We start from the raw sequence: 25714 nt of genomic DNA, 5'->3' as shown, positions 1-25714 counted from the left end.
TTAGCCATAAACCGCCCACAAATGCAGGGCGCAGACGAGCCCACCGCGTTTTGAAATGTCCGGGGCCATTTCTATATTGCTTTTTTACCAGCTAGCTTCTAGGAGCGTAGCTGACAAACTGAATGTTCCTCTACAAGCTGAATCGCTTCTCTACAAGCCCCAAGAAAACTTACCATAAATGTGCAATAAACAATAGCTCTAAACCAAAATGTTTAACAATCATGACAGTGTGTCTGGTAGACGAATGAGTGCATTTGCGCTGTACTTTTGGCCTCGGGAATATGTATCGACTAGACCCAAAGGAAGTTTTATTTTAGTGATCAGAATCAACGACAACAGTGAACGCTAGCAGTGCGCTCACCCCTAGGCTTGCGTGAAAGCTACCAACCGAGCGAATGTCATTTTGTTTGCTGCAGCAATAGTGTTCGCGAGAGGAATGATTTCCTAGCTAGAACAGCCAAAATAAGAGTAAGTCTAAGTAACAAATGGGACTACTCACGCACCTCCTCCCCATGCCTGGGCGTTTTTTTCTTTGCCTTTGTTTGTGTTTGAGCAGCGACCATAAACCTTCTAGCTATTTTATTTTCTTCCTGTGACATTTGAATTTTCTGCTATCGCATTTATTAATTTGCTCTTGGTGGAATGGGCATTTTTTCATGTAGAATGTTTTTATGATTTCTCTGGATAAGGTATCCAGAGTCTGCACAAAGCCGTGGCTTCGGCGAAGATGGGAATAAATGATCTGCCATTGCAATTTCTGCAGTGCAATGCATTAATATATGTACGTCCTGAAAAACAGTCAATGCATACTCTCCTTTTGCAACACACTGCAGATATTTTGAGGTCGGAACAAGTGGTTGCCCCCTTCGACTAGGTCACTGGTTTTCGCAGATCCTAGCTTCTGTACAAAAGCCGAAACGTGGAATTCTTCGAAGATATTGTGAATATAGTATTAGTGTGGAAGAAGAAACGATGTTTCATTTTAGGAGACCTTCCACGAGCTTTTTGTATGGTAGCCGAAACGTCGTTTTCTTTTAATAAATTGTGAAGAAGGCTTCCTTAGGCAAGCGCAAATGCCGTTTTCTTTCAAGATATTTTGAGGAAGACTACCATATGGAAGCTGAAACGTTGTTTTATTTCAATACAAATTGCACAAGGTTTGCGTACGGAAGCAGAAACAGCATTTTAATTGAAAGGTTTGTGAACGTTTTCATAAGGAAGCCGACACGCCAATTTTGTTAGGCTTTTACTTGGTCCGTGTGCTTTGTTTGCATCATCGCGTTCTGTGTCCAGTAGTAAGTGTACCTCAAAGTTTTCTCTGTTTTATTCACGCTGAAACATAAGGAGCAAATAAATTTCGCGCTTTCCTGGTAATGTAGTCACATTCATAGGAAACATCCACAGGAGAGTTATGCCACGAAGAAATGAATTCTCGTAGGTATGGATAATGCCACATATTTGTTCCTGCTTAAAGTCGTCCAGGCGCTGCTTGAAAATGTAGCGCTTCGCGAGGTAACCCGAAGGGTTCACTCTCTTCGGAGTATACGCTGTCCCAAACCGCCTGGAAAACATTCCAGGCGTTTGATAATCTTTTTGCGTAACTTTAAGCCACAAACAATCCCAGTAAGACTTTCTTTTGCATTCAAAAGGCATTCAGACATGTCCAAACACAACTAAACTGTTGAGAGCCGAGCAGAGAAAAAAATAACGATTGCTTGAGCAGAGAAAAGATTACTTAGTCTTACAGACACAGCATCGTAAGCGCTAAGGGTAACGGCATACTACGCAAATCAAGCTACTGAAGAAAAATCTTTGAATATAGTCATGAATAATAGCTGTTGTAAAGAGGTTTTTACGTGTTCTTGGTAACGTGATCAGCATTGTGCATTTCATTTAAGTAGTGAGAAAATAGCTCACCGGTATCGGTTGTAGCAAAGGCGAGTACAATCAGAAGGCACATCAGGACTCCTAGGCACACGCAGGCGACAGTTACCAACAAGATTGCTCTTCTTTGAGACACTCTGCAAAAACGTTTATTTCACGTTCTTTTTTTTTTCAGCAAGTGTACGAACTCGCGTGTTCTAGAACATTCCTTCACTTCGAAATCCACCTTTATTTGAGAATGTTGATGGCATATTCACCTTTCGACAATAATTTCAGCTGCATTTGAGCAATAACCGGCATCAGTTCGTGAGAACAGCCGAGCCTTTTTCAGTCAAGCAATTGCACTGTGGTCAGTCAAGTTAAAGGCGCCCTGAAACACTTTTTCAAGTAACTCTGGAACGAATTCACTGGAAGAGCATATTACCTCACCAATTCATCGCCAGTGCGAGTGGAGTTGCAATGGCTTATCGCATGCTAAAATTGTGTTATATCATCTCTCGTCCCAACAAAAGCTCTGAAAGCTAAGCAGGGAGGAGTTGCAGGGCAACAGAAAAACGTCACGCACGCTTCGCGACTTTCAGCATTTTTTCTTCAAAAACATGGCTTTTTCAGTGTGATCGCGCGCGCACGTGTGGACAAGTAACGACCTCCCACGCTGATCTCTGTAACGAGCGAGCGCACCATGTTCACATCTACCAATGGCTGATAGATAGGTCATTGACGTGTGCTTTTTGGGCATATAACGTGGTTTGTCGAGAGAAGAGACAGAAATTTTTAGCTGACTTTGATAATTGATTGTGAATTATTTGGCTCGAATGTTATCGGGAGCCGCTGCTACCTATCTGCAGCGTTTTCTGGCTATGCTCAAAAAGTATCGCAGGACCCCTTTAAGTGTGAAGTTTGACTTAAAGGGGCACTTTAACGCTTCCGAAAAATGGTGCTCACCGCATAATCCCGCCATGGTTCTTTCAAGTGAACTAGTTCATTATATGTGTCTCAGAACTATTGCGATCAGATATTACTGCGGAGGCCCAGGCCTGTGGCTAGATAAATGTAACGCTAGAAAAATTTATCGTGACACTGCGTCAAAATAGGGATTACTATTTGGTTTCTTATTCCTTTCACATGGTTTTTCATTTAATGCGGAAGAGAATAAAGCTCTCAGACTTTTTCACCTTGAAAAATACAAAGTCTGACTATATTCTTTGCAGGACAAAGGCCTCTCCCATGTTCCGCCAGTCAACTCGGTCCTCTGCTTGCTGCTGCCAATTTATACCCGCAAACTTCTTAATCTCATTTGCCGACCTAACCTTCTGTCTGCCCCTAACCCACTTGCCTTCTCTGGCTATCCAGCTAGTAACCTTTAATGACCAGCTGTTATCCTGTCTAAGCACTATATGCCAAGCCAATTTTCATTTTCTGTTTTTGATTTTAACTTCAACATCCTTAACACCAGTTTGTTCCCTGATACATTTTGCTCTCTTCTTGTCTCTTAAGGTTACACCTACCATTTTCCTTTCGATCGCTCACTGCGTCGTCCTCAATTTAAGCTGAACCCTCTCTGTAAGCCTCCAAGTGTCTTATCTGTGGTTAAATACCGGCAATATGCATATGTTACATACCTTGCTCTTGAAGGATAGTGGCAATCTACCTGTCAAGATTTGAGAGTGTTTGCCAATGGTGCTCCACACCAATCTTATTATTCCAGTTACTTGAATCTCATGATGCGGCTCCGTGGTAATTATTACCTGACCTAAGTAGACATAGTCTCTTATAACTTCTAGTGCACAATTACCTATCTCGAAGCGCTGTTCTCTTCCAAGGTTTTTGTACATTACTTTTGTTTTCTACAGATTAACTCTAAGGCCTACCTTTCTGTTCTCCTTGTCTTAACTCCGTAATCATGAGTTGCAATTCGTCCCCTGACTTACTCACCAGTCCAATGTCGTCGGTGAAGCATATGTTACTAAGGTACTCCCCTTTAACTATTTTCCCTAAATCTCATGATTCTAGGCCTCTGAAGACCTCTTGTAAGCACGCGGTAAATGGCATCAAGGAAATGGTATCCCTCAGCATTACACCCTTCTTGATTGATAATCTGTAGATTTTTTATGAAGCACTATGGTAGCAGCTGATGCCCACAGATTTCTTCTACCATGTTTATGTATGCTTGTTTTTGTATACCTGATTGATAGTGTAAATGTGGTCGATTGTTGAGTAGCCTGTTCGAAACCCTGCTTGTTCTTTTGGTTGATTGAATTCTAATGTTGTCTTAATTCTGCTAGAAATTACCTTTTTAACCTTGTATAGAACGGAGAGCAAGTTGATTGGCCCGTGATTCTTCGAGCCTTTGTCATCTCCTTTCTTATGTATTTGGATGGTGTTAGCATTCTCCCTAGTCTCTGGTACTCTTCCAGTCAAGAGACACCTCGTAAACAGGGTCGCTAGTTTTTCTAACACAATCTGTTCTCCATCTTTCAGCAAATTTGATGTTACCTGATCCTCACCAGCAGCTTTGCTTCTTTTCACGCTCTCCAAGGCTTTTCTGACCTCTATCATTACTCGTGGAGTCTCATCTGAGTTACTGTTAGTTCTTATATTAAGGTCGTACTTGCGCTGGCTACTGTACAAATCTGTGTAAAACCCCTCCGCTAATTTTACTATCCTATCCATAGTAGTACTTACTTTGCCTTAGTTGTACCTCAGTGCAAGGAAGGGAAAAAAACTACCAATATGGATAGGATGATAAAATTCAGGTCTGCATCGCAGTAGATCTGTGATCAGATCTTCAACGCAGCAGGGGGTGCTAAGAATCTCTGGATCCGGACAGGCCGCCATTGGGAACCCGAACTTGGGAATGTTTAACGCTAGAACCTTATCTAGGGAGGGAAATGTAGCTGTACTATTTGAAGTGCTAGAGGGCATTAATTAGAATGTAATAAGGCTCAGTGAGGTTAGGAGGACAGATGAGGCCTATACAGTGCTACGGAATGGGCACGTCCTTTATTATCGGGACTTGGCTGAAAGAAGATAACTGAGAGTGGGGTTCTTTATCCACAAAAACATAGCTGCCAACATTGAGGAATACTATAGCATTAGTAAAAGAGTGGTAGGTATTGCAAATAAACTCAATAAGAGATACAAGATGAACGTCGTACAGGCTTATGCACCTACGTCCAGCCATGATGACGCGTCAGCTGAAAGCTTCTATGAAGACGTGGAATCGGCAATGAGTAAGGTAAAAACACAGTTTACTATACTGATGAGAGACTTCAATGCAAAAGTAGGGAAGAAACAGGCTGGAGACCAGGCAGTAGGAGACTATAGCATCGGTACTAGAAATTCCAGAGGGGAGCTACTAGTAGAATTCGCAGGACGCAATAATTCACGCATTTTTAATACCTTCTACCAAATGCAAGGGAACCGTAAGTGGACATCACGGAGCCCTAATGGCGAAAATAAGAACGAAATATACTTTATACTGAGTGCACACCCTGGCATCGTGCAGCATGTGGAAGTGCTCGGCAAGGTACGATGCAGTGACCATAGAATGGTACGGTCTCGAATTCACCTAGACTTGAAAAAGGAACGACAGAAACTCATACGCAAGAAGCCAATCAATGAGCTAACACTGAGAGGGAAAGTACAGGAATTCAGAGTCTCGCTTCAGAACAGGTACTCGGCTCTTAGTGAGGAAAGCAACCTTAGCATAGATACAATGAATGATAATCTGACGAGTAACATTATGGAGTGTGCAGTTGAAGTTGGAGGCAGGGTAGTAAGACAGGACACTGGCCAGCTTTCCCAGGAAACGAAGAATCTCATTAAAAGCGTCAAAGCATGAAAGCCTCAAGTACAACACACAAATTCGAGTTCATAGAGCTTTCAAAGTTGATTAATAAGCGTGAGGTATCCGTTGTAAGAAAGTATGACATGGAGAGAATTGAATATACCTTGAAGAACGGAGGAAGCGTCGAAGCAGTGAAGAAAAAACTTGAGATACGTGGAAACCAGATGTATGCACTAAGGGACAAGGAAGGATAAGTATTTGCACATACGCAAATGAGGCGATGTGGACGCAACGGAGAATTACCTCTTGAGCAGCAAAGAAGATGCTACGCTCGAAGTATCGTACACGAAAGCTGCAAGTTCTCTTCTTGTTAACTTTACTTTATTCAGACTCGCGTTACACAAACTACAACACATTCAGAATACAGTACAAATAACCTCTACAAACTTTCCAGGACTCCATCATCCGCAGGTATTCATTACAATGTAAATACTTAGCTCATGTAGCTTACAAAGAGACCTTGTAATGTGAAATTTTTCCCAGCAGAACATTTCCAGCCATTCATGATGTAAAACTTCGTTGGGGAAGGCGGCAGGGTAAGAATGAAATACATGTGAGATGGACACGATTTATGAATTCCGAAGCCATAGGCAAGAATCCGTTATCTAATCGGAAGACACATGTAGCAACTTACTGTAAGCGTCGCAAGGACACTTACTACTTTTATAGCAGCCATTTTCTCAAGCTTAAACATTGAATCGACAGGTTATGTTAGTTAGGTGTGGCTATTTTATATTCTTGTTGGTGCAATATATAACAAGCTATGTGTCGTGAAAAGTCGACTGGTGCTTCACTGATGGTTTAGGTGAAGAGCAATCTGTTGCCTTGTTTTGGGGATGACTGGCTACGAGACACCACTAAAGTTCACTAGCAATGTGTGAGTGATATCCGAACGTGTACACCCTTTTATTTTTCTTTTTACCTTGAAAGCGCGAGCGTTGACGGCCGAGTTGATACGTGGCGGGTGACAGAGCACACCAACAAAACGAACGAGAATACGCGCATGCGTGAAATAAACATTACGTTGCAGCTTTTGAGTGCCGGGTTGTTATACGACATCAACGAAACCAGCCTTTCATTTAGGTACTTCTCTCATTACACAAGTAATATCATGAGCGGGTGTATAACACATATTGTATCGACTTAATGCGCGACCATGCGATAGTTTCTTTTTTAATAAACGGATGGTATCACTCAGAAAAGAAAGCAACGGCTGACGTAACGGTGTGCGAAACAATTTGGGGCATTGTCTGGTTTCCGCATCAGCCGAGTAGAACACAGGTGCACAAAACTGCACATCTCACCACAACCTGTAATAACTTCGCAACATTAACGAGCTCGTATATATTGCGGAAAAAAACGCTGCTGGCATCGGCTTGGCTTCTTGTCAGTGAAAAATACCTGCGCTGTCCGAGAGCGTATTCTAGATATACATGCAAATAAAAATAAGTAAATCAGTTTACTCAAAGCGGTACTAAAAGCCTGGTGGCCTGCGTGCCAGACTGGTTTTTCACGACCTGGCATGACCGTTTCTTAGAACTATTGGCGAAAAAACAACCTATAAGAATTTCCCTATATGCATGCATCTTCATGCAAAACGGGAATTTCTTTATTATCTTCAGGCTTGAATTGCACCAGACGTCAACACACGTGAAAAACGCGCTGGGGTATTTGGGAATCATCAGCTGCAAGAGCACCGACTTAGTGAGCAGTTACGGTCGTTCGTGCGTTGGCTTATGGATGATTGGTGGGCACTTCAATTCGAAAAGTCAAGAAATATGGCTTAGGGGAACCTGTCAACTTCTCAACAATACATTCTAGGATATTTTTAAACCGATGAGTTTACTCGCGTAGGCAGTCCTTAATTTGCGATCAACAAGAGTGGAAACAAGGCTGCCGATAGGGAATGTGCTGATAACGGGGCTTGAAAGAGGTGTCGCTGCTTGCTCTCAAAGGCGATGCTCAAGCGTCTTCTAACATCTTTTTTGTTGATCCACTGCGCTCCGATAAACTGCGCTCATAAACACGGTAGTCGATGCTTACGAGTTGATGATGAAAACTTTGGTGGTCTACTCGCAAGCAGTGACAAAAACTCGGGTACCCAGAACTCTGGTTACGCATGTGTTTAGGAAAACTCCAAGTGCAATGCATGAACACCTGCGTAACGAATGGTTCTGCTAGAGCCGCTTTTGTATGTGGTGTTACCGAGTTGAAAATACGGAAATGGCCGAAAATTGCAAGAAGTAACTTAACGTAGCTTACTTGAGACAAATGCCGTAAACGTTGCTAGTTTAGCGATCAGCAATCAGGTCATGTGAGAACAACTGCACTGGTTTTATTTATATATCCAGATCATTTCAAAGAATATTTGAATAAGCAAAAGATGACTTGCGAACTCGTTGCCTCATACGCAAGCACCAATGAAAACGTTACCAAGAGTTTTTTCAATTAAGACAAGGATTCATGCACTGAAGCAATAAAATGATCACAAAATAATTGTACTTTAAATAAATAATGCTGCTGCAGTGCATTAACTGTTGATACTTCTGAAATAATACCTGATGAATCCGGGCAGGACATTTTGAAAACCATTGTCGTCTCGACAGCTTCCATTGCGTTGAGATATCTTTACGTTTACTCTTTCTGTTTCTTCAATCAGCTGGTTTAAAGCCGGACGGTGGTACAGGTGGACCTTTGTGGCTACGAGCTTCGTGGTTACAGCAGATGGGCATTTGTACGCTTACTACTGTTTACAGTTCCTGAAAATACTAAGTCGAGAATACTGCATTCTGTCCTAAACTTTAATAAAGACAGCTGTCATTGTTCACACATTACTGTGAGAGCCTTTGCGTCAAGAAATCACAAACAAGTGACCGCAAGAAAAACCTACTAGTACGCTGCTAGCGATGTTGTCCCGACAAACTCTGGATGTATCCTGCATCTCTAGAACTGAAAAGAAAAATCAGCTTGGCAAAACAATTGCTTACGGCTCGCGGACTTGTGAGGCTGCATAAAAAAAGCAAGCATGACATAAACTTATAAAACACACAAACACATAAACGCAAACATGACATAATGTAATAATTATGACCTTATTTTGGAGGGAATTGTTTGCGCTATTGAGACACTGCTTATCTGTCATTGCTCGAAAGAAATGTAGCATCCACAGGTTGAAACGTCAGTGCTTGAGCAGAATGTACATGTTTCTGCCAATGTTTTGAATTTAGCCGTTGATTCCTTTACAGTAATGCATAGTAAATTGCCGTAGAAGACGATACTTGTCCGACACATTTTCTGCAAAGATATGCACATTTTTTTGCAACTTGTTTCCGCTGTGTTCCTTAACGTGTGTTTATAACAACGTGTAAAGAAAACTTAGCATAGCTGTGCATGAAAGAGCACAGTCGAGAATCAAACATAGTTGATGGTAGCTTGAGAACGCTTAAAAATAATTGGCCCGGTATCTGCATGGTAATCTGCAATTGTCGTCGAAAGACGATAGTCTTGCGTGTGGAGAGAGCGAACAAAACAATTATTTGATGTTCTGCGCAAGAAAATCTGTTAATGGTATTCTGAAGGCACTGCGTTAGAGTGCCTCAAGCGTGCAGCAGAGGCAAACGAGCGCATCAAGTCACGTCGCACGAAAGACATAAACGTCATCTGGCCGTTTTTTTTTGAAAACGAAGCGCGTGGCTCTGAGACGGGTGTGCGCACCCGTCTCAGAGGTGATAAGGTGTAGATCGCAAGGCGACGGGTAGGTTCCATCACCATCTAGTCATAGCGAAGCGTGGGAAACACTCGCCTTTTCGTGCCAGCGTTGCATGGTCAGCGCAGCGTGATAAGCGCTACAGGCCTTAAAATTACTTATGTATGCCTTTTCTAGTAAAAGACGCACGTGCAGAATATATACGTGTTCTTATGGTTCCCCAAACAAGCGCAACAATAGGTTTTTAATTGACAATTGCACAAGCATGAATGCTAAATCTTAAGCAACATTGGTGGGCACTGCGGATGGTGTTGGCCGTTCCAAGTACCCTGTGCTGTTAAGAGTGAACAAACAGACAGACAGACAGACAGACAGACAGACAGACAGACAGATCACAATGTTTGCGTGGAGGTTCCCCAAAAAGACTATCATCTTTAAAAAACGAGTCTTTTGGGAGAATTCTGGGCTTCTTAATGATAATACGTCGCCAATCAGAAATTTAAAAACAGACATTCTCATCACGTTGTCATTGACATGTCTACTGTTTTACTGAAGCTTGCTTTAACTCCATTAGCCTTGGGATTTTTTGCTGAAGTCTGAGAATGAAACTCTTAGTACTTACGTATATATACTAGAATGTCAAACTTTGTTTGCATGCGAGTTAAAAAGTCAAAACAAGCGTTACTACCACAATATTAAATGCATTATAGCATGGGGCCTTGACGTGCTACGCTTTCGTCATGCGTGCATAGTGGGTAAATTTTTATGGCTGGTTTGTGTAGTAGGAACACAACTGCTTGAAACTGTGGCGCTTTCTGGTTTTTTAAATATTTTCGTTGTTTGCGTTTTGCTTCTTCTTTTTGTTGAGGTTGTGAAATAGGCCTTTAAGACCCACTTGCGTTCCGACTCTTTGCATTGTTCAAAATTTGAGATTTACGTATTAATTTTTAAAATTTGCCTATCAGTTCAAGCACTTCAAAATGAAGATGAGAACACTTACACAGGAGCACAGTAGCTGGCCGGGAGGGCGGCGGGAAACGTTGAACGAGTGACGTCTCATCTGAAACAGAAGGAATAAGTTTGCTAAATTCTTGTCGATCTGCGAGTAAAAGTCATGTGAACCAGTGTGTGAGTGTACACCGATATTTAGTTGCTTTGAGTCAAGTGCAGCACGACTAACGCAAAGCCTCCCTCTACTAAGTCATTATGGGATCTTATTCCTAAGCACCTTGAAGATCTGACGTAGCTGTGTAGTAGATTACTTGAGTGTTACGCATAATTCCTTGGTTCAAATCTAGCTCTCACAGTCTTTTTGCCGTCTCTTCAATTTTTCCCTAAACCGACAATGCTTTCGATACCAGCCCCACATTTTCGGAGATGCAATGTTCGTGATGCGTTTGCGACAATATTCTTCACAGTCGGTAATCCCTATTAATGGCTTGATAGTAACTGTGAATCACCCTCCCCTCATACCCGCATTTTTTGGCTATGGTATGTGCACCAAGAAACTAAAAGCAATACGTTTACGATGTATGCGACGAACGTATAACGCAACCAGTATAACGACCTGTTCATTGTGTTCCCCAAGCACTTATGACCTCCAATCCAAATTTTGATGTGTCAAGCGAAGCAGACGACTGTATTAGCGCCTGGACATATGGGGCTCTATAGATAGATAGGTAGTTACAAATAGTAGAGGGCCTTTCGCTCGCAAATAAATGCATCTATTTTCATTTACGTGTGTAACTTAACGTGACTGCGAACATTGTTTAGCATTGATACCTAGCTTACGGAGTTTCTCTGGAACACCGAAATAATAGCATGATGCTTTTATATAGAAGTGAGGACAGTCATTGCCAATTCAGCGCTAATTGCTGAACAAATGACTCACCACTACGTTAAATTATGGGGTAGCGTAAAGCAATCGTAAAGAAAGTTAGACTGGTCACCAGTCTGGCAAGTCATAACACAACATTCACCTCGCCAATGGTGTGCTTGTGGAAAAAAACACGGCGCAAACTGTCGTGATTCTGGAAACGCGCCATGCCTTTTAACGCACTGGCTCGAATGAGCTAGGCGAATTTCTAGCCAGGTGAAAAGTGCATGTATTTTTTTCGGAAAAGAGAGGCAAGGGTAGGACAATGTGCAGAATATTTACAACTGGGCCGAAACCCCGCACGAGTTGCTTGTGTCAGTTTTGCTCGAATGCTCTCATTGTCTTAATCATGTTCGAGGTCTATTCCATGAAGAGTACTAAAGGTTCCGCTTTTACAAAGCGGTATTTTTTAAAGCATTCAAATGCTGGCGGTATTTCCTAAACATTTCATTCGCTTCCTTATAAGGCATGTAGCTCTGGCCTAGTTATGGTTTTGTCGGGCCTCGGAGATACTGACCGAGATTTCGCATTTCTCTACAACAACCTTTCAAGTGTTGCTGCCTAAATATTTCTGTTAGAACATCCTGTTTGCGCGGACAAATTTAGTCTTGTGTCATCGCCACTTTTCTCGGGCCGCATACAGGGCTGCGCACAAACGCCTGCACATGCTTGTCTTCAAGATCACCAGTTATATTTCTAATAGAAAAAAAAAATTACAGCTTACGCATCTCCATGTTTCTCTGCGGTAATCTTTGCAATCAACAGATATGGCTCACTGGATCAACAGTTGCTCCTGCAGTTCGTTGCAGGACGCGTACGTGGCAGAACGGCCTGCTGTTCGAGAGAGATAAGAACTTGAAAAAAGCAACCAAGTCCATTTTCAACATTTTTCACTCAAATTGTTTCTCCAAGTTCAATAGAGAACAAACAATCGCAGCGCGCCTAGTGGAAGCGAGCAGAATTATTTTTACGGTAAACTGCACATGACTGTGTGCATCTACGCACACAGAAGAATAGACCTCACAAGACGCAGCCGCATCTCATTAACATTTTTCTGCGTTGATCCACGACCATTATCCCGGCTATTAGCCACGACGGCTGGGTCACCCTATTATGAAAAGATACTAAAAGAATTACGCAATTTACCTGCAAGGTACTTCGAGAACCCAGGCTCATAACAATCCTGACGGCATAAATGAGCACTTCTTCTTCTTCTTGTTTTTGTTCTCTTGTGGCTCATACCCACAGTGGGGAATTGGCCGTGAAGTCAGTGATAAGTTCTTATGCAATTTCACAATATTATAGGAGTTTTAATAAACAAAAGAAATTTTAGAATTCAGTTTTAATGTTTACTCAAGTGTACAAAACCAAATGCTTTTTTGTCAGTAATAGGTACCTAGCGTTTATTCTTGTTATCCTCCTTCTTGGCTCCCATACAAGGCAAAGATTCAATAAACTGGGTGATCCTAAAAGACACAAAATGTTCACCATGTTTCTGCATTGCAAATGTCAAGAAACGTTTGGCAAGCTCACACGTGGGAGCTTGCTAGCTTACTTGCCTGAGCCATGAAATTTGATTAATAATTACTGCCAGGGACAGGCCACGAAGTCGGCGATCATTCTAAAGAGGGAAAGCTTCACCAAAGAGACGACGAAAAGGGAACTATTTGGTCATGTAGAGTATATAAAAAATTAAAGAATTATATGGGACATAGGCGATACCTCAAGGGAAAAAACATGATCCTATTATTGTCCACCTCCTCTCGTGGCTCACACCAGCATTAAAGAATAGGCGAAAAAATGGTCTTATGAGATCGTGTGACCTTTCTCAGTAATGGAGGTTATAGAATAAAAATTTGAGGCGTCCTAAAGCTTCGCCTTTAAAAGTTGAACGCACTAGTGATAACCTGCTTCTAGTTTGAACATAAAAGGTCTAGTCTGCAAAATCTGTTCGAACTGCATATATACCAACTACATGGCCTTAAGCGTGCAGTAGTGTGTGCGCCTTCTGTAGTGGGTGACAAGCTTCAAACTGTGATAATCCCATGTTCTGACACCCGATGGCAATGTACGCTTGTACCACGCATTTCACAGCAATATTTCATGTTATAATGTGAAGCATATGTATATAAAATGTGTGTGTTCAGTAAAGCAAGAACATCACTTTCAACGCATTTCGAAGCTGAGAAACTTAGTTTCACTGTATTCACAAGTAGAGGCCTGGCGGTAGACCCACCATTTTTCGGAACACATAATTTATTAGGGTGGCTGTTCACCTAAAGGACATTCATGATGAAATCGTCCTTATACCGGACTGTGTGCACCCCGTCTTGGTAAGAAGTACCCCATTTTGGGGACGTCCTTGGCCTTGCCACCTTTTTTGCATAACTTGATTTGAAAAACTATCCCTGCTCTAATGAGCTTCCTCAATCGTCGAGTGTTTCCTCAGTAACATAAGAGTGCTTATTGGCGCTGTGTTATGGTACTCAGGATCCATTTAACTAATTGTCATTTCATGTTCATTCTAGCGCACAATTTAATAAGCAGCGTGAAAGAAACAAAACAATAGAGGCTTGGCTGTGTGGTACAATATCCACTTGTCACCTAAACGACTCGGGAAAAACCCTGGCTCATACCTAAAATTTTTGTTATTTATTTTATTTGCATCTTTTTTGATGTCTCTGTAACACAATACGCTGTATTTTTAGTCGCACAAAATTATTTTTCGCTCACAAAAACGATGTCCATGCCAACATCAATGCCCACATCGGCATTTCTGCCAAACGAACTCTTTACCGCTATTAAAATAAAACATTTATTAACACAAAAAAGTTGATCTGGTGATAATGATCATTACTTTCGAAACTAAGGCTCATACCTTCCGATTACAGAGTGTTGCGACGCCCACCTCCGACGACGTTACGATGGGCGCCTCGAAATCTCACCGCTGCAACCACTGTTTCGAAAGACGGCGACGCCAACACGGTCCCGAAGGCGCCACTGCTTCGAATTCCACCGGGAAGGTCACCAGCCGTTTGGTAGCGTAGGTTTCTCAACCCGCGACTGCTTCTGCGCAGAGCTGATAGACGAGCGGACGAGACGACGGTGAGTTAAACAAGGTTTATGTACAGCATATATACAGAGGCGTTACAAATTCGGCACTGGGGCCGACAAAGACTCGAAGAGCCGAGCTCTTCTCTCTAACACATAGCTCTACTCTCAAATGGGTCTCTGTCAAAGGGGGTCTCTCTCGACGCGCCGCAGGGCTTCTTTTATATGCCCCGGGTCCAACCCAAACGTCCAACCCGAAGCGCCGCTGGTCGCGAGGTCAGAATCCTCCAATGAGGTCACCGCTGGGCCGCGTCCTTCTTTCTCCTCAAATCTGGAGAGGCTGCGCTGCAGGTGGCTGCACCCAAGGACGAGTGACGTCACAAGGCATTGCGTCAGACCCGCCAGACAGGAAGGCGCCAGTTGTTTACTCGACGGGCTCGCTTGCGGAGATGACTCACTGCACGTGCACGCCAGAAAGGCGCCGTTGAGTTGTTGATCGCGTCAGGCGGGCGACGCGGGCTGGCCTTGACACAGATGGCCTTTTTCAGAGGCACGGACGTCCGCTGTGGACTCGCAGGCATAACAGCACCCCCGCCGCCAGGCAATGCGCCGAAAATACGAGCTGCTTCCACGGGGCTCGGATGACAGGCGCGCTCGTTCGCCAGTTCCCTCCAGGTTCGCCTCCAGGGCCATGGGGAGAATGCAGCTCCAGACTCCGTTCCGAGAACACATCCCATTCTTGAGGACTGATCCCAGCTGCACTGGCTTGTCGCCACAACTTGTTGACCAGCTTCACTCGTCTCTTCTGACAATCTTTGGCTTCAGCACTTGTCGATGGTTCTGCAACTTGTCAAGAACGGTTCGACAACAGACAACACACGACACAAGCAAGTGCCCTCGGTCACCCGACAGAACACCAGACAAAGTATAGTACAACATATACCTAGCTACGTGTCTATCGGAATTTCATTCCCTCTACATCAAGAGGCACATGTGGGACACAAAACTCTTAAAATGAGAGCTCAAATTTTCTTTTTCATACAACAACGGAACGAATTAGAATACCAGATAAAGTTGGCTCCTTGAGCTCACTCTGGACGAGAGCGCTCAGCTCAGGTCGTGATGAGGTCAAAATTTTGCCCCGAATCGCCAGCGAGAAACCGAAAGGTTGGGAAGGTACTAGCTAGAACGCACTGCTCAATGCACCTGGATTAGCGTTAGGCTTTCCCCCTTTTTTTTTAGCGAACGTCAAAGTTGTGCAATTGGAGCATCAGGCTCCACCTCAGTAACCGGCCACTTTAGGCGACGATACCTATGCGGTACCAAGAGCGGCTCACACTTGCGACGTTGCACAGGGGAACAACGATACGGCTTGCTACGGATTGATTCCTCACCGCTTATCTCGATATCGTGTTCGATCACCCTCGTGTTTCCGGGGCGGTCCGAAAACACGTCTCCAATCTCGGAAACAATCTTTCTCGGGTCCTCCTTCTGGACTTCACTTAAGCTAGGCTCTAGGCTCAACTGTTCCCAGATTACTTTCGATCCACCTTCGATTACCTCACAAGAACAAAAATTTCTGCTTCCTCTTTCTCTGAAGCATTGAACAGCTGATTTACGACCGCTTGATGTTGAACGTAGGGTTTCATCAAGTTGTAAGTTTTGTTCTGCCGCCTTCCTAATTTCACTTCATAATTCGTATCGGGAAGCTTCGATATTACATTGGCAGGCCCTTCCCAATCAACCTCGAGCTTGTTCCTTTTGGATGGCTGCAGCAGCATTACCTGACTTCCTACTTCAAAAGCACGCTTCTTCACCGATTTCTCGTAGTGCTCCTTCGACAGCACTTGTGCCGCGTTTTTGTGGCTTTCCACTAGCGCTTCAATCGAGAGGTCCTCACGTTGCTCTCGAATGAGCGTCTCTCGATCAACTCTCGGCAGCTCGCTCCAACTTTCCGCTACAGGCGAGAGCGTTGCAGCCCTCTCGCTCTGATTCAATGGCGCCATGTCGTCTCCTCTTTCTACGGAAACCGCGCCGGTCTCGCGCGACTGCTCACATGACTCACGCGGAAAATTTCCTCTGTGAGGTTCCGTTGAGCCGCCGACAAGGTCACTTGAGAGTTCACCGCATTGAACAAGGTCAAGCTTCCGCGAAAGCTTCCGCGCTTGCGATCGCGTGAGGGCCATGCACGCTAAGTTGGGGAAGAACGATTTGCCCTGCTCTTTGAGAAGCTGCTCTGAGTTGTTGGAGAAAAGATAAGGAAAACGATCGTTTAGCGCGGCAGACACAGCCGCTTCGGTGCGAAGCTTACCGAACGGGCCTTCAAGGACAACCGTGGCGATTGGTAAGCGAACACTCTGCTCCTCGGCGACTTGCCTGATCCACGCGCATTCTCCTGTAAAGTCACCCGGAGACACCAATGAAGGATGGACAACGTCCATGGTTGCCGCTGAGTCTCTAAGTGCTCGGCACGTTTTATCATTCACCCTAATTTCTTGGAGATACGGCTCCAACAACTGCATGTTTTTTTCTGATTCTCGGATTGTTGCGAAGGCAAACTTTTCCTGACAGTTTCTCGCGATGTGCCCTTCCTTTTTGCAGTTGTAGCAGATTAGCGGCTTCCGTGATTCAAATGCCCATGTGGTATCGGTGCGTTGTTTAGGAACCTCACTCGATTTCTCCGCTTCTGTTTGCCCTTCCCCTACACTGTCCTTCGTAAGAGACGGGTCCTTCTTGAAAGTACGGTACGGAGCGGGTTTCCGTTGATCAGGTTTCTTTGAAAAGCACTTTTTCCTTTCACCCTTTTCCACGCGCACTGCCCTGCTATGCAATTTTCGGCGAGTATAATACTCCTCAGCTAACTCTGCTGCCTTGTTTCGCTGTACTTCACCAAGTTTGTCCTGCAGCCAAAGTTTGACATCCTCCTCGATGCAGCGGTAGAATTGCTCCAATGCAACGCATTCCACCACTTTATCGCGGTCGTCATAAACACCTTCGCCCTTGAGCCATTCAACTAAATCGGCTTTAAGACGAAACGCGAAGTCAACGTGTGACTCATTACCCTTTTTAGCATACCGGAACCTTTGCCTGAAAGCCTCGGGTGACAACTTATAACGTCTTAAGAGCACTTCCTTAACCTCGTCATAGCTCTCAAACGCTTCCCTCGACAAGCAAGTTATCGCGTCGGACACTTCGCCGGGAAGAAGAGCTAACAGGTTCCGCGCCCAAAGAGACCGCTCCAAAGCGTTTCGCTCATAGACGTGTTCAAACTTGACGAGATACTTCGCCATGTCCTCGCCTACTATGAACGGTGGCAGTTGGTCCCGAACTCTAAAACCGCTGAGCTGAATCGTCGGAGAAGCTACGCTAGGCGCCTGCGAGCACTGTAGGATTGCCAATTCTATTCGTTTCAACTCGAGGCGCACCTGTCTCTCGGCCTCCTCGCGCTCGCGACGTTCGCGCCTTTCAGCTTCTTCACGTTCGCGAGCTTCGCGCCTTTCAGCTTCTTCACGTTCGCGAGCTTCGCGCCTTTCAGCTTTTTCGCGAGCTTCGCGCCTTTCAGCCTCCTCACGTTCGCGAGCTTCTCGCCTTTCAGCCTCCTCGCGGCGTGCTTTGAGATCCACCCAGGCCTCATCGACTTCCTCAGCCGACACTCCCTCATGCTTCATGATCTCAAGGATCACTTGCTTTCGTTTCGCACGGCCCAAAGTAATGCCGAGTTCCTCACAAATTTCGATGAGTTCCTTCACTTTAAGGTTCTCCATCGTTCACACTAGCCTCTTGCTGTTTGCCCCTGTTAGCAATTTACTTGTCGTACCCACTGTAAGTCAACTAGCAAGACGCGCAAGCAATTTTTCACACTCCCGTGTTTACCCCCTCCGCATTAACTTTGGTTTCAAAGCGCTTCGACTTGGCTTGAAACGATCAAAGCTCACTTCAATGCTTCACACAGCCTTTCTCTAAACTACTACAACCTGAGCTAGAGTAGTCTGGTGAATTAAGGGGAAAACATCAGGCACTCACCGCATCAATGTCACTGACGCCGGCCGATCCCACCGCTGCCACCACCGTTGCGACGCCCACCTCCGACGACGTTACGAAGGGCGCCTCGAAATCTCACCGCTGCAACCACTGTTTCGAAAGACAGCGACGCCAACACGGTCCCGAAGGCGCCACTGCTTCGAATTCCACCGGGAAGGTCACCAGCCGTATGGTAGCGTAGGTTTCTCAACTCGCGACTGCTTCTGCGCAGAGCTGATAGACGAGCGGACGAGACGACGGTGAATTAAACAAGGTTTATGTACAGCTTATATACAGAGGCGTTACAAATTCGGCACTGGGGCCGACAAAGACTCGAAGAGCCGAGCTCTTCTCTCTAACACATAGCTCTACTCTCAAATGAGTCTCTGTCAAAGGGGGTCTCTCTCGACGCGCCGCAGGGCTTCTTTTATATGCCCCGGGTCCAGCCCAAACGTCCAACCCGAAGCGCCGCTGGTCGCGAGGTCAGAATCCTCCAATGAGGTCGCCGCTGGGCCGCGTCCTTCTTTGTCCTCAAATCTGGAGAGGCTGCGCTGCAAGTGGCTGCACCCAAGGACGAGTGACGCCGCAAGGCATTGCGTCAGACCCGCCATACAGGAAGGCGCCAGTTGTTTACTCGACGGGCTCGCTTGCGGAGATGGCTCACTGCACGTGCACGCCAGAAAGGCGCCGTTGAATTGATGATCGCGTCAGGCGGGTGACGCGGGCTGGCCTTGACACAGATGGCCTTTTTCAGAGGCACGGACGTCCGCTGTGGACTCGCAGGCATAACAAGAGGAAATAGTTTTATAAACTACGTCTAATCACGTCTGCATACCATTCGGAAAGTAGAAGCTAATCTAGTTGGTAGCGGCGTGTGCATTCGAACAGGAAATTAAATTTGCGTTACCTGTATGTTAACTGCAACACTCACCACTTTACTTAGGCATGCATCTCTCAAATGACGTTTACGTCTCCCTTCTATTCGTCTAGAAACAACTGCCGCGAAATTTCGTCAATTTCTCAATAATTGGGAGTAAAAGGTATCTGCTCATGCTTGAAGCACCTTTCCCTTCCTCTCTTTCCAAGTTTACTGCTAGGTACGAAGGGAGTGATGGAACGGAGAAAAGAATTTACGTCACTACTACTTGAGACATTCAGCTCGAGTGATGCAAGGTGACCATTCACTCTCTCCGTGCCTCCTGTCAATTGGTGTTGCTAATATGCAATTCTAGCAGACTATGAATGGTGATTCTGGCTTGCGGCTGCACCCCTTGACAAGAAGGGCGTCTCATAGAAAAACTCCGCCCTTTAATTGCATCTGCCACTGACCAATAGCAAGCTATCCTCTGTCCCAAGCTAAACATCAGGTGAATGTAGCTCCAGAGAGAGCGAGTACGGCTATTAGTAAAAAAAAAAAGTGGACGCATCAGAAATCTGCTGCACTTCCAAACTCTCCTTGTCATTCACTAACCATCATATCTTCGCTTCTTTCTTCGTGACAGAACATGCGTTACACATTAGATGTTTTCGCCAAAGCCCATGGCTGTTTGTAAATTCGTGCACTCTGCACAAATGCACATGAGCCATTGATCAACCGACGAAGTGCTTGTCCTTTTTATTCATTAGGCGTCGATTGCGCCTCTTCAAAATCCACCATTCGCTTCAATCCACCCAATCGGGACTCCGCATACTTACTTGTATTTCCTTTATCTAATGCTCTCACGGAAACTCCTGCCACATGCGCAAAGAGTAATTTCTGCTAAGTCAAAATGCCATTTGTTATACACCATGTAAAGAATTTGTCAGTAAGCTAACTAGCTAGCTAGCTAGCTAGATAGATAGATAGATAGATAGATAGATAGATAGATAGATAGATAGATAGATAGATAGATAGATAGATAGATAGATAGATAGATAGCCACATATTACCCCACGTTGATCCATATCACGTTTCACATCAGAAGCACTTTAAAGCTTGCTTGCTTGCTTGTTTGCTCGCAGACACATTAAATGAATAAGGAGCTTCACATTTCTAATAGATAGAAGTGTGGCTGTCTCGACACCCGACATATGAGGAGCCCTTCAAGGAGTAACAAAACTGGCGAATAACGTCGAACGGACGATCGCCGCATTGGTTGCCGATGCCCAGATTGTGCACATTGTACAGAAGCCACGCCGTACGTGCACGCAATTCTCCGAAGGTTTGTGTCGCGTAGGCGAACTGTAAGGGACAAAATATGACAGTTTATGTCAGTCAGCTAGATTAATTAACAGAACTTGTAAGTGTAGCAGAGGATTACGGTCAAAGAAGCAAGCTAGAGCGATAAACACAGCACCTCGAGCTATTTCTCATTTAGCAGCATATGAAACATAGCACGAACTCCTTGCTTTTACTTCACAATTTGTAGAAGATCCATCCTTTATTTCTGTACCTACAATAGTCATTGCACAAAAGCTAAAGATTTTGAAAAAGGGTAATGCATCCACAATTTTGATCACGAATTCCCAATAATTGTACATTATATTGGAAAACCTTCGTTATCTTACTATGATGGTAATGTATATTGTTGACTTGAACAATATCCGTTCTTTTACATGAGAATAAAGTGTCATGAATAACGTTGTTAAATACTGATTGCGTTACTAACTAGAACTTTCGTTTATCCGACCACTGCATTTTCGAATTTTCTCCAATCAGTCTTCTAAATGGCCGCTAACTGTTCCCCTTGAAACACTGTTCCTCTGGCAACCATCTGAACACTTCATACACCATCTCCAACCCTGGCAGATATAGTGCAACGTAATTGTTAGTGTTTTATGCCCCGAAATCACTATAATATATTGTTGCGCATTCCTGTAGTTGCATCTTTCGCGCAACAATATTGCGGTCGCCGTACCCCAAGACTCCGCAAATTTCTATAGCTGGAGGTGTTCAACGCGCATTTAAAAATTCGAATACATCTTCCTCGATTTTTCCTCACGTGTTTAGTTTCTCGATTTATTACTCGCAAGCTCTTCGCACACGTAGTACCGAGTCAGACAAACAAAAAGAAGAAAGCAGCCTTGTTCGAGGAGTCTGAGTGACCAAGTACAATTAGAACACTCTGGTTCCTGCTCTTTCTGGGCACGTGAGCCACAACCACTTTGATCTCTCTCATATAGCCAATGATTTTTACGGTGACTACTGACACTCCCCAACGACCAACCTATGAATCGCCACTCAGTATTCGTTTTTCTCGTTATTTCATTCGAAGTCATTTCGAAGTTGTGCAGTGCGCTATGGTGAGCCAATTTTGCGCAGCCCTGGTCTTACTAAGGTGGCCGCGCGAAAAAAGAAGAGAACTGCTTGGCTACGAATGTGTGCGTCCACAAGGCAGACAGAACACTCTGGATCTTGGCCTTTCTCGTCGCAAAAAGAGCTATCGCCTAATCTCTCGCTACGCTCAATAAAGCTCTGACATCATGCCCTCGTCATCTACAATCCGTTATATTTCTCTAGACTCACATTTGCACAGGTGAGGCTTCAAATGCATTTGTAGCCTTGTGCACATTTATAAAAGATGTACATTTATATAATCGGTTGAATGCATCAAAATTGTAAAGCCTTTATATCTGTATTGTTGGGCAAGTATGCTACTGACAACGACTGTCATAGGAGATGAGCCTTTGGGATTACAGTAGCAAATCTCCCTAGGCGCGTAGGTGAATGGCGCGGAAAAAACATCAAGGACATGTTTCTTCATTATTTGAGCTTTACTGAAAAGCAACAAATAATGATTTAAAGGCAATATAGAGGGGTGAGTGTTGCGCAGTGTGTTCCACACTGAGCATTGTGGTGACGAGTGGCACCTTCACTCAAAGGTTCGGATGCACAAAGATTCCTTATAAATGCTTGATTGAACGACCGAAAAAAGGGCGCGTAATCTAAAACACACAGGTTTGTTCTCTACTAGCGGCCTGTTATCTTTCGTTCTATTTTAATTTCTTCAAATTAATCTTGCCATTACTATAATACAAGTAGAACAGTCTAACGAACAGTCTCCTACTGAAAAGTTCACTTGACTGCATTACCTGTTGCTTTTCTTTAAGGTTGTGCAAACAGCAATGACAAAACGACCCTTAGAGTTCTCTTGCTTCACTAATGCAAAGCGATACAATCATACGGAGTAGGCATGTCATGCCGCACATCTTGCATCAGTTTTCCGCTGCATTTTTTTTTCACATACACTATACAACCAAGTTGCCATGCAAGTTCGCACAAAGAGACTGGAGACACTCCATGAAAGTACTGACCTTTAGAGCCAGTGTATTGTTCAGCTCGCCCATAGTAAGAATTGTCGACGAATTTGATATAATCCCGTACGTGAACTTTGGACTGCCCAGGTATTCGGTGGTGCTGCCAGCGTCATTCGTTGGCTGGCAAAGCTGAAAAAGTTGCATAAAAATCAAAGAAAACTTCATTACTATTACACCTGTGAAAGTGCATAGCATCATCGCGCAGTAATTGCCGTACGTAGAGTTTCCACCTTAGGTCGCGAAGCTCGCTCACTTGTCGACTCGGCCCAAGTTTTTTACACTAAATAAAGGCCATGAGTATGAGGCCGGAGGGTGTCTGGGTGAGTAATATTTTCGAGAGCCCGAGTCTTAGTAAGTCCGGTCGAAGTAAATATTGGTGAGGCGAAATTGCAAAGAGCGTTCAACAGGGATTGCATTTCTTGAATGACTCAGCTAGCTGCACCTTCATATTTGCCCTGTGGTTGCCTACGCTCTATTTACTGCACCATCAAAGACGCTTATGTTTGAGGTATGTGCACAAAGTTTTTCTGGGACAGGTAAAGGAGATTCGCAAGCTTAATGTGCACCTTGGGGAGTTGTCTTGTCTAGCTTTATTGAATTCCTGCATGTTACGGGAGTTGTGTCGTCTGTACCGAGGTCTCTCAGATTATTTTACGCTTCGGATCTGGCGACCACTTGCCGGTGTTATGATTAGGAAAGTTGATGGCAGGAACGGTGGACTTCTCTTTAGGGTAGCTGGAACCCCACCGTCGTCCGTATAGCTGATCTTCGCCAGTGAGGAGACGCGTTCGTGAGAGAGGTAGAACGAAGATGTGTTTACAACATTGAAGGAGGAAAGGAACTGTACTGGGATCCAGAAGATCCCGCTATATGTACAGCAGAGGTTCAGCTCATGATTTCGTACAAGATTCCGCTGATATGATTCAACTCTATTTACGAAAATGCTTCGGCTTTTATAGCCCGCCATCACCGCCGTCAAAAGGAGGTGGTGATCACTCTTGCCACAAAGCAGGGGACGAAGTCTTTGTGGTCCACCAACCAGAAAAGGTGCAGATATTGCACCACTTGGCTGGCGAAACTGTCCAATGATAACAAGAACGCACCACACACACACGCACCTGGCCCACGCTTTGAGGCACCGCAGGGCGAGGACATAGAGCCCGGAGAAGGAAAGTCGAGCTCCTCCGGGGAGATGGCCGCTAACCCAACCGTCAGCAGCGGCCCACACTGCTTTCAGCTTCAGGCAGTCCAAATGCTTGATTCCGGTGAACGGCTTCTTCGACACGTTCCCACGCTTGCGGGCTGTTGGAAGCCCACGTTTAGTTGAAACAGCCCACGTGTTGGAACAGCCCACGTTCCGGGCTGTTCCAACACTTCCGGGCTGTTGTTGCGCTGAAATGGCTACGCGTACATGACAAAAGCCGAGTATTAAGGAGGCCCGCCACAGTGGCGCCGTTCCCCCGCTGGCTGTACGAGTCCGTTCAACAAAAGGCCTGCCTAGCGAAGCTTTCGCTGAGACTTGACTGCTTCCTGGAACGTCTACCGGACAGCGTCTTGCAGACAGGGCGCCGATGGTGTTGAAAGCCTCCCCAGTAGACCGGCTTACGCACAATGGCGTCTGCCCAGACAAATTGCCGGGTCAAACGTATCACCAACAAAGTGCTCGTGGGGGGAGCTACTGTGTGTCTTGCGCATTGGTGGCGCAATTTTTTTTGCGCCAGTGCAGTCTTGTGAATGTTTCTCAAACGTTTTTAGCACGTTTATATTGTTAATTACGATTACTTTTCAGTTATTTTGCGATATATGACACTTTAGATTTTTCTGGTTTGTCGTAACAGAATTTCGGTCATTGTTAGCCGCAATATTACCTGCATTGTTCACTGCGAGAGTGGTCACGCCACATGAGCCGCACGCATAAATAACAAGTGGGGTCTCTAAAGAGTGCTCTTCACTTAACAAGCGTTGCGATTGCCATATCCATCAATTCTGCTAAAAAATTGCTAATAGAAAAGAAAAGCTGAGCTATTCCGTGGCACAGCAGACAAGAAAAAGAGACGCATGTCAAGAACGCATTGAATTAGGCTACCGAATGACCTGGCAATAACGTGACGACAATCACTGCAATATATGAAAAACCACTTGTTTCCACACTAAAATAGCGTTATACATACTTGCAGCAGTCGCTACCGTAATGTGTATATAGAAAATATTCATTAGAACAAATGTTTTTGAAGTGAATTTTATAAACTGGAGAGTTTCACTTTTTTTGTATTCCTGGCAGGCACCTTTTGTAATTTGAGATTGACATCGAAAGCCTTGGTCGTCTTCTTTTCCTTTGCTTTTTATTTTCCCTAATCTACAAAATAAAATGAAGATCACCTTTACCTTCTTCTCAACCTTGCCTTGCCTGTAGAGAATATGATAGGAGGTAAAACATATTAATTCCGCAGCATTTCTTTTTATTTGCACAAGATATATAAGCATGCCTTCACTTTGTAAGCTTTCCATTTAAACAAAATATATTTCCTACATAAGGTCCGCTTTGTTGAACTAAACTTGCTGAAAATTTCCCACTTTCTTTACACAGTGCACCAGTATTTAGGCGCCAAACTTTTTTCTACATATATACCAAAACGGCGAGGTGTATAAATAGCAAGCTCACAGACGATTTTATTCTGGGCTAGTTGTACTTAAGCGTGATGACGTATAGGTGAAGTACAGCACTTAGACTAAGAAAAGATGGACAAGAAACTGGCTTCACTCCAAGTGAGTTGTAACAAAGACATCGACTTCGTACATACGAGCATACACGCATAGACGACTGGTACATATGAGAACTCAGATGCCCATCGCATTTTCATTAGGATGTGAATACAGGGCACAAATTCGAATTATAGCTCAGAATAAATTGTCCTATCTGTGGGGCGCACGTGCATTAATTGATGAGAACGCAATTGACTTGCCAATTACATTTGGGTTTGAGAATTTGGGTGCTTGTGTGTATCAAGTATTCTTTCAGAAAAACTAGAGA

General features: G+C 44.4%; 1 protein-coding gene and 1 long non-coding RNA gene across 4 annotated transcripts in view; both read right to left on the bottom strand.

Moving 5' to 3' along the window:
* Nucleotides 1–850: 850 nt before the first annotated feature.
* On the bottom strand, nucleotides 851–18793 carry LOC142769269 (uncharacterized). The gene is made up of 5 exons (XR_012885741.1): nucleotides 18391–18793; nucleotides 14195–15207; nucleotides 12041–12150; nucleotides 10441–10500; nucleotides 851–2021 (listed from the first exon to the last, which is right to left on the bottom strand). It is a non-coding gene; the product is annotated as an uncharacterized LOC142769269 (long non-coding RNA).
* An 828-nt stretch (nucleotides 18794–19621) lies between these two features.
* The window catches only part of LOC142769266 (uncharacterized), a 69180-nt gene continuing 63087 nt past the window's right edge, over nucleotides 19622–25714 (bottom strand). For 2 of the 3 annotated variants that reach the window (XM_075872355.1, XM_075872357.1), the window contains 2 exons: nucleotides 22681–22812; nucleotides 19622–20608 (listed from right to left, as the gene is read on the bottom strand). In XM_075872355.1, coding sequence (XP_075728470.1) covers nucleotides 20420–20608; nucleotides 22681–22812 — 321 coding nt within the window. In that variant the 3' untranslated portion in view covers nucleotides 19622–20419. The remainder of the gene's footprint in view (nucleotides 20609–22680; nucleotides 22813–25714) is intronic. The other variant, XM_075872356.1, reaches the window with a different exon arrangement.

This window comes from Rhipicephalus microplus, chromosome 8, assembly GCF_043290135.1.
Source record: "Rhipicephalus microplus isolate Deutch F79 chromosome 8, USDA_Rmic, whole genome shotgun sequence".
Lineage (NCBI taxonomy): Eukaryota > Metazoa > Arthropoda > Arachnida > Ixodida > Ixodidae > Rhipicephalus > Rhipicephalus microplus.
Note: the sequence above shows the minus strand (reverse complement) of the source record. Positions and strands in the feature narration are given on the sequence as shown.